Here is a 12,548-nt window from a genome sequence, read left to right on the forward strand (position 1 = left end):
GTGGTAAAATTGAGGAGATCATAGTGGCTAGGGATGGTCGGGTTAGACAGGCGTGGGTACGCACGAATAATGGAAGATTCAGAAGAGCTACAAACAAGTTAGCGGTTTTGGAGATCGAATAGGGTAACACCTGTTAAGGATTTTAACAGGGTTACGGGTCGGGGAATGTTGCGGTGGATCGCGTCCACTGTGCGACCGCCATGTGTCAAACAGATTTGACAGTTGCCCCCTGATAGGAGAGTGGTGCGACCTGGCACATGGCCGGCGAACAGAAGTAGTAGGGATCCGGAAGCCGAGTTAGAAGGAGCGGAAATTTGAACTACGTTTGAATTTATCTTTTGTCTTTTTATCTTTTTATCTTTTTTTGTTACACTTTACTGCTTAAAATAAACCACAAGTGAAAGTTAATTCCAGACTTTTATTTTTCCGCATTGTTGGACTGCGCCAACAAATGATAATTTAAAAAGTTTCGTACTCGTACTTGTCACAATGATATTTGCTGAATCTTGACATAAAAACGCCCAATAAAGTTTGCTTGCATTAGCTCGCCTAGGTTTGGTAGCCCTGTTCGGGAGTAACGGAATCTACTGGCGAAGCGGTGTGTGTGTGTTCATACGCGCTCTTATTCGTACAGTTGCGCTGAACAGAGGCTCTCGTGCGTGCACATTCTTTTCGCCCGTCAGGAAAAAGGGAATTTTCTTTTTCCGCGGCATCCGCCAGACACAGTACGACGTCGGCATCGAAAGGAGCGACAAAAATCCATCATTGTACACGGATTTTTGGCTCAAACTTTCGACTACGCCTCGGGAGAACATCGAACGTTTCGCTACGGACAGCGGAAGAAAAGTGAAGAAGAGGCGCACGAGAAGAAATTCCCAGCCAGCCATCGTTCGGCGATACGCGCGTGTGTGTATGTGTGTTTGCGCCGTGTTTTTCTTCGCTCGATTTTAACTACAGCGCAAAGTCAACGACGAAGCTCGATTGGCAATAGTCGTAGCAACCACAAGAGCAGCCGTACCGTGTCGTATTGGCGAACTTTACTGCAAACATCATTTCCAATATATTCGTAGCGTGGAAAGCAGTGCGGAAGCAAAGGAAAACGTAAAACCTTTCTCCCCGACTACCCCGCCCCCTTTACGTCAACCCCAATCCATCCAATCCCGGTGTGTGTCCTCCCGTCATCATTGAGCGTAACTGAGTCAATCGATTCAAAATGTCGGACGTAGAGTTATCAAACATAGACCACCTCATCGCGATGCTTTTAGAAGGTAATTGAAATTAGTTGTAAAGTGTTTTTCTCTCGTGGAAAGTGGAAATATATATATATGATCCCCTCACGCCCTGTTTTGGCCAACGCCCCCGCTCGTTCGGTTCCGGTGTCGAAGTAATGAGGACTGCTACAGCAAATACCGAAGAGAGCTGTGTTCGGTCAGTTGGCTTCGACTACCTAGCATTGTGCTTCAAAGTGTGTAATAACAGGGATAGTATGACCGTGTATGAATGACCTATCCGTCGCCAGCTTCGTGATACACGATGGTCAATCATGAGCTTAGTGTAAATGAATAACGTGCCCATCGTGTGAATCCGCAAATGAGTGTGTGTATGTGTGCGCAAAAGTGCTTTGAACAGAAATTTCGTGCGTGCTTATGAGTCAGTAGAAGATTTCGGTGCTGAACATGATAGAAAAAGAGAGAGAGAGCGAGCGAGCGAGCGAGCGAAAAGGGCAAAAGGCAGCGGTTGAAAAGAGAAAGGGAGAGATTGAGAGCGCGCGCACGGAAGAGCGGGAGCTGGTTAAAATGCGTGCCTCATCTTGGTCCGAGTGTCACCGTTTTTTTTCATCTGATTTTTTTTATCTATTTTCCCTACAGTTCGCGGTGCAAGGCCGGGAAAAAATGTACAACTGTCGGAAACGGATATACGTCTGCTATGCCTGAAGTCGAGGGAAATCTTTCTCTCCCAACCGATACTGCTCGAGCTGGAAGCACCGTTAAAAATCTGCGGTAAGTTTTTGGGCAGTAAAGTAAACCACCGTACCTGGTAACATTCCAAACCGTGTACCGTTGAAAAGGTGTGCGAATGAATTTCGGCAAAAGGTTTATTTACGCTGCCGAACGCTTGGCGTAACGCGCGTATCAATCGCGGCCATATTTGTTTGTCTTCCCGATGTCTTTTTTTCAGCTTTGTTATTGCTGACGCTCTGTACACACCGGCCGAAATACTATGCCGGTGACTTTGCCCATTGCCCCCGGATTGATGCTTTTTCCAAGATTTGCCTTAGTTTATTCCAAGCAACGGAATATATTACGATTAATGGTACGTTCGTAATGTCTTCAATTACTACCCCAAGAGTAGAAACTTTTTGCGGACAAGGTGTGATACCGCGTACCGCAAAAGCTACACGGGAAAGAGAAGGTACACATACTACTGCGATGTGTTCGAAGTGTGAGGTGTGTACGTCCTATGAAGGGTCGTCCCCAACCTTCGCCCTTATTGCACGTGCTTCTTCCGATCAATCATCAGCCTCATCAAGGGAGGGAAGAAAAAAATCGAATGTTCACATCGGGAAGGTGTTGCCCTGAGTACGTTAAAGTAGCCACATTAAACCAGCCCCAACTGTGGTCGGTATCGCTACACACGCGTACGGCACTTTGTTCATGATAGCGCGATTCATATCTACTCCACCTGTTCTCCCCGTACCCCTCTCTCCACGGAGACGTGAATACACACTTCCTTTTATTGACGTTGGCACCGAAAACGCATCCCCAACTCAAGATAGTCAACGGATTAAGAAGGTGGTGGCCCGTACAAAGTGTGTGCGTCGTTGCGACATGATTGCATGAAGGAAAATGAAAGTGTATTTGTCACGACGGGAGCTTTAAGCGAACAGCAAGGCTACTAGCATCAATTGATGGTCAAACCCTTGGCCGTGTAGATACAGAAAAGATAAAACAGTCATTTGTTAGTTGTTTGAATTTTATCTTCGATTCTATTTGCACTGTTTGAATCATGTTTGAAACAAATTTACAGGGAAAGGTATAAATTCCATCTTGAATTGAGTATCACTAGAAAGCGCACTGACAGTGATAAGGGAGCTATAAACAGAAGACATAGTAAAAAAAATGTTATCTCAAACGTTCGTCTTGATTGTAATCAACTGCTGTCAATTCAGGTGCGAGATATACGCTATTATTGTGCACCAACGTCTCGTGGTATTGAAATTAAATTGGATGAAAAATTAAACATTACGAGCCAACTAACTTGAGTCATTCTAGCATTGGAGATTATTGTGTTTGTTTCTGTTTCCTTCGCCGCAATACAGGTGACATCCATGGTCAGTATTATGATTTGCTGCGTTTGTTCGAGTACGGTAGTTTCCCACCAGAGTCGAACTATCTGTTCCTGGGTGATTACGTCGACCGGGGAAAGCAATCGCTGGAGACGATCTGCCTGCTGCTGGCGTACAAAATCAAGTATCCGGAAAATTTCTTCTTGCTTCGCGGCAACCATGAATGCGCAAGTATCAATAGAATATACGGGTAAGTAGCAGCACGAAACAACACTACTACGCTGTTGTGTGGAGCGCATATCGATCGAATCTTGTATCGAGAGCGAAGATGGTCTCTGCTTCGTTGTGATAATGAAATGCTCATGTATGTTCGCATTCCTTTCCCATGTTTCCCGCAACCCATTCCACGATAGATTCTACGATGAGTGCAAGAGGCGCTACAATATTAAAATGTGGAAAACGTTCACCGATTGCTTCAACTGTCTGCCGGTGGCTGCGATCGTAGATGAGAAAATTTTCTGCTGCCACGGCGGTCTCAGCCCGGACTTGCAGTCCATGGAACAGATTCGACGCATTATGCGACCCACAGACGTGCCAGATCAGGGGCTGCTCTGTGATCTGCTGTGGTCCGATCCAGACAAGGACACGAACGGTTACGGTGAGAACGATCGTGGTGTCAGCTTCACCTTCGGTGTGGATGTAAGTAATTTCCCCGTGTAACATCAACCTGCGTGCGCATGCGGTGAAACGGTACCGAACATTTAAATAATTTGCATTTTATTCCATCATCTACAGATTGTGGGCAAATTTCTAACTAAGCATGACTTTGATCTAATCTGTCGAGCACATCAGGTGGTTGAGGATGGTTATGAGTTCTTTGCCAAACGGCAGCTGGTAACTCTCTTTTCCGCTCCCAACTATTGTGGAGAATTCGATAATGCCGGTAGGTACAAATAACGCGTTTGTAGTGATGAATACACTGTTTTGCATAAAATCGTTTCTAGAAGTAGGTTATTAATTTCTTAATAACTTTGTTCTATCCTTCAGGTGCAATGATGTCCGTCGACGATACGTTGATGTGCTCGTTCCAAATTCTGAAGCCAGCCGATAAACGTAAGTTCCAATATGGTGGCCTCAATTCCGGACGGCCAGTTACACCACCGCGGAATTATAGTAAAAACAAAAAGAAATAATTTATCCAATAGTACTATGCTCTTATAACAACTACTACTATTAAAACTACTACAAATTACGTACTACCAAACTTGTGCGGTATCCGTTCTGTTGCATCTAGCCCCCCCATCTCCCAGTTTTCCAGTTTCTTTTTTCCTTTCAATTCCTTCAACATTTTATAAAACAAAACTTGATCGACTGACAATGCAGTGGCCAGGGGTGTGCGCGCCTGGTGTTATGCAAGGCAAAACAATGTATCTGCGCTAAATGCGAAACGGAAGTTGCGTCACCATAAACGCTTCCCAGGTGTGCGGTGATGCACACGGAGGGTTGCGATGAAGTTGAAGTGATAGGAACAAGTCAACACATAAGTAGATATAAACAGGTGCCCGTTGAAAGTCGATGGTGTTGGATGATAGGAAGTGCAAGGCAGAAAAAAAGAGAAATGCATCATTAGGAATGGAATACGTCCCACTGGAAATAGTACTTTGTTTTTTTTTTTAATTATTCTGTTACTCGACGATACGCAGGAATGACTATACAAAGCAAAAGATAGATGAACTGTTTGGCACAACACAATACGCGGGGAAACATGGTAGAATAGTGCGGTTGCAAAGGAATGATGCAAACATGGCGAAACAAAATGCTTCGCTTCCTTTTGAAGTGTAGAACCGAGTAGTAGAAGAACGAGACGAAAGGCAAAAAGTAACGTTTCTGAATGATAATTTAATTAGAAACACTATAGGAGTACAGTGCAGTGAAACGAGGTAAATAAACATTTAAAAAAACAACAAAAATATGCATGCTAACAACACATGATAACAAACGGTAGATTTGTCAGTTGAGAGATGAGATGATGGTTCACTAGCACACAGCAGTGACCACAGTAGCATAGGTGTGTGCGTCGTGTGTGAATTGAAATGCAATGAAAACTCACACCTCTGCGTTCTCTGTAGCAGCGTGTTTGCACCACAACAGCTCATACACAAACACACACACACACACACACGCCGCACTTCCTGACTTTCGATGATCAGCAGCAGCAGCAGCAGCACTACTAAACGGGCATAAGAATTTTCTGATTACAATAATTGAGACAATGTTTACAAACAGCGGCAGCCGCAAACTCTGATAGTAGTGGGCGAAAGAGAAAACGCCAAAAGCAAACACTATAAATGCTAAAATCAACAAACATCCTCCAAGCACGGGTAGGAAGCAAAAATAAGGGATAGCAAAACTGGCTACTCTACTCCTGGTTGATTGAGATTACGATTACTATTGCCCCCGCGGGAAAGCAGCAGGCATTGCATTGGAGGCAAACCGACTACATTTAACGTAAGCTGTTCACTTGTGTATCGCATAACGTTTCCCTTTATTGTTAACACGTTGCCTGTAACAGTCCCCCGGGCAGCAGATAGTGAACTTTTCGATTAGCAACAAAAGCCAGGGAGCGATTTCTTTTACGATTCAGTCAGAAGCGCAAGCACACAAGGACAAATCTGCCGTGCATGGGTCCTCAGAGACTTACAAGGAATGGGCGGGAGCCCGCAGCCCAGACACTAGGTTGGTGACCGGTGTTGACGGGATTTGCCAGTTTATTATTGCAATGTTGAATAAAGTACCATCGAACATACTTTTGAGCAAACGCAAGTTTCAGACCCGAGCTCAATGCACTGTGTCATTAAATTTTTGCCCTGGTATTATAAACGAGAGAAATTGTATTATACTTTATTTTTTGCTTGAAGTCGACGCGGTATAAATGTGTATCTTTTTTTGTTAACAATGTTTCGTATGTACTAGACGGCATAATAACAGACATCATTTTGTGCATTATGGTCGACGTCTTGTATGACTTTGATAAAAAATGCATGAAGTAACAATTGAAGACCGTTTCGATGTACTTTTTTTCCTTCTTAAGAACGGCCAGGCCGTATCAAGACTTATTTTACCACGTAGCAGGATAGTCTGTCTTTGCTAGGATTTGATGCACGGCCCTATCGTGTGAACCGGCGCCGTTCATTACATACATCGGGCCCAACACATAAAATTCATTTATTTATCTTACTTTTAATGTTAGTCATCATGAAAATTACGGTATGTGTCATGCAGGTGTATCGCATATTGCCTTTGTTTCATAAATTAATTCACAATTAGTTTACTTTACACTGAAAATGTGCATGTTAAATGTTGTCAAATAGTTGACCGCAATGGGGTTCGGAGTTCGATAATAAACTGGCAAGTCTTGTACCACACAATCATTGGAGTTTGAAAAGGTTGCTCTGGCATAGGAATAGCTCTAAAATGTAGGAATGTCAATGAAACGCTGCAACACTAGTGAAGTCATACTTTTACTCTTGTTGCCGAGGTGAACTTTTGGAGGCACGAACCCGTGGTTAGTCGGTGAAATTTTCTGTTAACGAACTGTTTCCTACCATCACGCTGTAGCAGAACTACTATACACGTTTGCTTGCACCGGAATCCTGTGCGCCGGAAAGGATAAATACTGTGTGCTTCTACGAATCGCGCAAGAATAAATGGCAAATGGCGTGCATGTAATGTCTCCTACTATAAACTTATGCCATCTTTTTTGCAACAAAAAAAAAGAAAAACCAATATGACAATGAAATCATGAACGTTTCGCAAGTAGCAAAACGAACGAATGCAGGAAGGATCGTATTAATATCTTATAATCGCTTTCCCATAATTTACAAATCGGAGGAAAATTGCTGGAATCCAAAATGGGTTTTCCACACAGTTTAGACAAAACAGCGCACGCGGGTCCAGGCGTTCAATTTGTACGATGCAGTTACAAGTATAGATCAATGTCACAGAACAAAAAAAAAACAATACGTTTGTTGATAACAATGCAAAACAGCTGTAAGGAAGTAAACACGGAAACAACACCCTCCCTCCTTTCCTCCCAACAACAACAACACACACACACAACACATAAGTAAGAATCAAAATTTTAAACAGCATAAATAAAATTGTATCACACAAAACGAAAAAAGGGATAAAAGTGACCGTTTTTCATCCAGTTCTAAGCATTTTGCTGTACAAAATTGTTGTGTTTGTATCATCATTTTGGAATTTTCATTGATCGTTTTAAAGTTCATTGAGAATATTTGTTTTCTATTTATTCTTGCATTATATATTCTGTTACTTTCATTTCTTTCGATTTTGGGTAGGGATCATTAGGTGTAGGCTGTGTTGAAAGTTTTGTCTATATTTTTATCTTTTCTCTCTCTCTCTATTTCAACGATATTTCGTTCCCTATTTTTAGCCAAAATAAATGTCGATGTTTGTAAAGGTATAGACGTCCTCCTCCTGCACGTGTGCTCCCGAATTGTGAAATTGTTGCGTGAACGATTGTACCGCGTACCGCTCACTATAATTATAAATTCTCCCTTCTGCATACTCTTACAGCTCTTACACAATATAATTTGCACCTGTATCTCTTCTTGTTTGCTTAGCTGTGTCTATCATCACGTACTAATGAAGCACGTTTTTGTTTGTTGCCTATATTTCGGTGTAGGTGGCTTTCAGAAGCTCATCAAAAGCAGCAAATTTTAGTGCAAGTTAATACGACGGAAGAGGCATCCTCTGCTACTGAAGCAATACCTCAATGCAAGATAATGGAAACGGACCTAATATGAATATGGAACATTGAAAAGGCTGACTGTGAACGAACGATCATTACCGGGATGCGCGCGCAAGGAACAGCAGCTACACCGCAATAGTGTAGCGTGCGTTAGGTTAGGAATGCCTCGATAATCCCTAATAAGTGTGGCGAACAAAATCATGTGCCACGCAACAAACCTTTACCGGTTGCAACTCTTCCTTCGTACATAGAAACACACGAACACACTAAAATACATCCTTAGACTGGAGGTTCCCGGGGATCCTTTCGAAAATACGATAGAGACACCAGCAAATGGAGCTCAGCAGCGTACGCGGCCGAGCAGCCTGTCAGCACCCACACTGCAACACCACCCACCAAGCGTTAATATGATTTTCTATTGTTTTTGTGAGTATCCACCCTAGTACGTTCCATGTACCTTATTGCTTTCGTATGCCTATTTTTCGTTTCTTTTCCAACGGTGTGTGTGTGTGTTGTGGTGGTTTAGTGGTTGGTGCTGTGTCCATAACATTAAAGCCTTTCCTGCTGTGTTTACTGTTTCCGAATACCGATCGTTACGGATTGACACCTAGCGCACCTTTCGGAAATATTATTTTACATAAACATGGAACGTCTAGCAACTCTTTTCTTTCAAACTATTCCACGGACGATCGTGTCCTGGCACTAAGCTACTCATATTGACATACAGTAGCTTGTGTTTGACAGTGTTGTTTATTCCTCCCAAAATTTTATCCGTGCGTTTTTGTTTGTTTGTTGTGTTTCTTTTTGTGGAGTGTTGTTTTTTTAGTTCATTTTGCTATTTTTCTATTTTACCATACCCTTTCTATCTATTTGCTCGTTTTTTCTCCTTTGTTTTCCTACGGTTGTGAATTGTTTATCAGTTTTTAATGCGTTCAATATTGTTGAGCTACTAAACTTCACTCCGAACTGGTAAAATTAAGCAATAATATCCGTTTTGGAAAAAAAAATCATTTGCAAAGTTGAAATTTAGAAGTAAATGAAATGAAAAAGTTGTAGACAGAAAGCTTATCTTGTTTTGCGCGAAATTTCTCTCGGCAGCTTGTCTCATTAACTAATGCCCGTACCCGTTCGTTGTGCTTTTTGTACTTTGCGTAGTAGCTCGCGTCTTTACTGATGAAGGACCGTTTTCGTTTCCTTGTCCTTTATTGATACCCTTTCGTATTGCTTCGTAATATCTCAGTGAAGCATTTTCCCTGTGCGTGTGTCTTTCTCTGTGTGTGATAAATCCTTTCGTTGTTACTTTCCTTTTTTATTCTCGCTGTGCTGTTTGCTCAACTTAAAAACAAAGTCCGACCAATTGTGAAGCATTTACATTTCCTATCTTGCAGCGATTCTCAGGACGCTTGTTGGATGAAACACATTTTGCCAAATTGCATAATAACACAGGCAAATGGGAAGAATAAGGACTTGTTTGGCACAACCTAATTTTCCGTATTGTGTATTAAATTATTAAGTATTTTGGCTTATTGTATTCTATTTTTTTTTTTACAAAATTATCATTCATTTTACGATCTTTTATGTTTAATCTGAAATCGAACATTGTTTTCTACAGTTTACGAAAAAAAAATGATTAAAGTATTACTTCACAACGTTCACATTGATGTTCATAAATATTGGTTCTTTTCGTTTAAGTAATTGTATTTGAAAGAATGGGATAGTGTAGTTACATACGCAGCACAATTTAATCAGTACTTCATCATAATACTTTCTGCTGAGTAGTTCCACTTTATAGAAATCTGCCAAAACAATCTTGCATCCGGTGGATTACTTACCTTTAACTCCTACTGATAAGGAAACTTCATTCGAGATAAAACTTGAGCTTATCTGACAAACACCAGCAAAGCAATGTACGCATATACGTAAGATGAGAAAAACATGATCGAGATCACCTTGTCAGTTCGTTTGGCTGTTTGCTAAGCTCAAGGAAAATACTGTCATGTTGTACGTACGATCTAAGAAGGTCCCAAAACCGATACAAATCCTGGATTATTGTTATTCCACTGGCAACATCATTTATACTCGGGAGTGGATACGATATCATCTCTTTAAGGTCACAACCGCGTGCCGTCGTTCATCCGCTTTTGGGCAAGACCGTGCTAAATAGGTAAGCAAGCGGTACATACGAAATTTAACGAAAAAAAAACGCCAGCATCAGTACCGTAGTGGCTTGTTGCGATACATTTGCATATTCAATCATACGCTGTTATCGTCAAACATTCTACGTCAATTGCTGATGGTGGAACCTTATGCACGTATGTCATTCATATTTTGGAGAATGGATATTCACGTATCTGATCCGTTGTACGCCGAAAGGGAAGGTAAATATATATCATATTAATTTTTGGTGACACACCAACACACACCAACTGATTGTTTCAATTATCAAATGTTGGGAATCATTCAGTACCATACTAGTTTTAAAATTATTAAACACACACGATACTCAACAAAAAGTAACCAAACTCTTTTGTTTCAAAGCACTCGATCGTACGTACATAAAATATAGTCTTTTGTGCAGCACTATCATATGCATTGGACGATCCAAGATTTATTACTTACTGCATATTAAATACGTCTAGCGGATCAATAATACAATACAATGCACTTGCACTGTCTCCTGCGTATGATCGATTTTCAAGTCCCAACACTACAATGCGCGCATGCGTACAGTGCCGTCGACCGCGGATTGTCGGCCGGTTGGGCTACGGACGTGATGTGTTTTATTAACCAACTCTTCTGAATGGTCGCATGTTACCATCTGGCAATGCCGGTATCTTCCGGGTTCTTTTCATCTCTTGTGCGTAACAAAGGGATAGTATTCGTTCCCATGCGTCCCTATAAAACCAACGACCAGAGGACAATGCGGACCACACTTCGCTCCGACCGGTACGACAGACAGGATCAACTGAAGCGATCGCACAATCAGCCATTTAACCATGATAAACGTAAACACGTGGTACATTCTGCACTGCTTAGTAGGCATTTGGTTCCTTTCGTTGGGGACCACCATCGATGGAAAAGATTTGCGTAAGTATAGACCATTTCCAGTAATATGTTTAAAATAACATTATTTGCTAACGGAATGTTTCCCCTTGTTTTGTAGCTAGCAGTTTCGAGAAGTGCCATCGAAGCGATCCACAGTTTAATCAGTGTCTGCGTAATGCGGTCAATGGAGCAATACGGATGCTTAAAGATGGTTTACCAGAGTTCGGCATCTTGCCGCTGGAACCACTGGCGGTGGATTCACTAGTAATTGAGCAGGGTGAACCATCTTCACCTATAAAACTAAAGCAACATTTTACCAACGTCCAGTTAAGTCATCTTACAGAGTCAACCATATTAAAATATCGGTGAGTTGTGATTAGTTTCGAAAAATGAATCGTATAACGCCTGATAACAACCAATATGTGTTTGTATGTATGTAATTTTAGTACTGATCTCAAAAAACTCATCATCAAAGCGGAAGCGATAACACCGCAGGTACAATTTGTCGGCAACTACAGCATGGATGGTCGGATATTAGTGCTTCCTATAACTGGCAAAGGTGTGGCTAATATCACGCTACATCGGTTAAAAACACATCACGAACTGATCGGAGAGCTCGTCGAACGGAATGGCGAACAGTACATGCATATTCGTAAATATCTGGTGCATTTCGAACCGAAGTTGGTTACGTTCGAGTTTGGAAATCTTTTCAATGGCGATGAACGATTAGGTAAGACAATTCAGAAGAAGAGCGTTAGTGGGACTAGTGTTGGGTGAATCTGACTCAGATTTATGAATCTCTGAATGAGTCTTAATGATTAAATCGGGAATCTCTAAAAAGATTCACGATTTTCTGACGATTTATGCTTCTCTGAAGATTCTTGCTGCTCTGAAGATTAATGAGTCTCTAGATATTCATGATTTTGTAGCATCGGCAATCAAATGTTATACACTTTTGATGGGTTGCACTACTAGGTTTGAATTGCATAGAACAATTAAGGAATTCGAATTTATAATACTAATAGTTACTAAAAATGCGAAATTTCAGCAGAATCGTTCTTTGCAATGAGTGGCCTGCAGTACTTGTGATATTTCATTGCTATGAATCTTGAATCTTTCAGAGATCTTCAATATTTAAAGATTGATTAATCTTTTCGAATGAGAATCGACTCATGTTTCACAAAACCACGACTCTTCGCGTCAGATTCGTTAAGAACAACATTAAATGGAAACAATGAAATTTTGGCTTATCGCAAATTATACATTTCAGGAAAAACTATGCACCAAGTACTGAACGATAACTGGGAGGTAGTGTTTCGGGAGCTGCGCAGTTCGTACGAAGATACGTTCGGATACATTTTCAAAAAGATTTCTAATCAAATCTTTCTTAAGGTACCGATGAATAAAATATTCCTCGAGTAGTGTTAGGGGGATTTTTAACTT

The 12,548-nt window shown here is 41.4% G+C and overlaps 2 protein-coding genes across 3 annotated transcripts; both read left to right on the top strand.

Annotated features, from left to right (window-relative positions):
* Window positions 1-576: 576 nt before the first annotated feature.
* LOC125769112 (serine/threonine-protein phosphatase alpha-2 isoform) lies at window positions 577-9,715 on the top strand. 2 transcript variants are annotated; one of them, XM_049437586.1, is made up of 8 exons: window positions 577-1,268; window positions 1,869-2,000; window positions 3,320-3,536; window positions 3,700-3,985; window positions 4,082-4,229; window positions 4,334-4,399; window positions 7,995-8,486; window positions 9,449-9,715. In XM_049437586.1, exons 1-7 carry the CDS (start codon window positions 1,214-1,216, stop codon window positions 8,030-8,032), a joined length of 942 nt encoding a protein of 313 aa, XP_049293543.1. In that variant the 5' UTR covers window positions 577-1,213; the 3' UTR covers window positions 8,033-8,486; window positions 9,449-9,715. The 2 variants fall into 2 exon arrangements, with proteins under 2 accessions (XP_049293543.1, XP_049293542.1); XM_049437585.1 differs by lacking the exons at window positions 7,995-8,486; window positions 9,449-9,715 and having other exon boundaries at window positions 578-1,268; window positions 4,334-7,469.
* Window positions 9,716-10,978: 1,263 nt separating this feature from the next.
* LOC125769117 (protein takeout) lies at window positions 10,979-12,545 on the top strand. The gene is made up of 4 exons (XM_049437591.1): window positions 10,979-11,147; window positions 11,224-11,470; window positions 11,552-11,835; window positions 12,376-12,545. Exons 1-4 carry the CDS (start codon window positions 11,057-11,059, stop codon window positions 12,525-12,527), a joined length of 774 nt encoding a protein of 257 aa, XP_049293548.1. The 5' UTR covers window positions 10,979-11,056; the 3' UTR covers window positions 12,528-12,545.
* The last annotated feature ends 3 nt before the right edge of the window (window positions 12,546-12,548 follow it).

This window comes from Anopheles funestus, chromosome 3RL (genome assembly GCF_943734845.2).
Source record: "Anopheles funestus chromosome 3RL, idAnoFuneDA-416_04, whole genome shotgun sequence".
NCBI classification, from domain to species: domain Eukaryota; kingdom Metazoa; phylum Arthropoda; class Insecta; order Diptera; family Culicidae; genus Anopheles; species Anopheles funestus.

Coding starts and splice junctions, on each gene's coding strand:
- LOC125769112 (XM_049437585.1), top strand. CDS start 1,214: ATGTCGGACGTAGAGTTATCAAACATAGACCACCTCATCGCGATGCTT. Junction 2,001..3,319: donor AGCACCGTTAAAAATCTGCG/GTAAGTTTTTGG, acceptor GCCGCAATACAG/GTGACATCCATGGTCAGTAT. Junction 4,230..4,333: donor TGGAGAATTCGATAATGCCG/GTAGGTACAAAT, acceptor TCTATCCTTCAG/GTGCAATGATGTCCGTCGAC.
- LOC125769117 (XM_049437591.1), top strand. CDS start 11,057: ATGATAAACGTAAACACGTGGTACATTCTGCACTGCTTAGTAGGCATT. Junction 11,471..11,551: donor TCAACCATATTAAAATATCG/GTGAGTTGTGAT, acceptor ATGTAATTTTAG/TACTGATCTCAAAAAACTCA. Junction 11,836..12,375: donor CAATGGCGATGAACGATTAG/GTAAGACAATTC, acceptor TATACATTTCAG/GAAAAACTATGCACCAAGTA.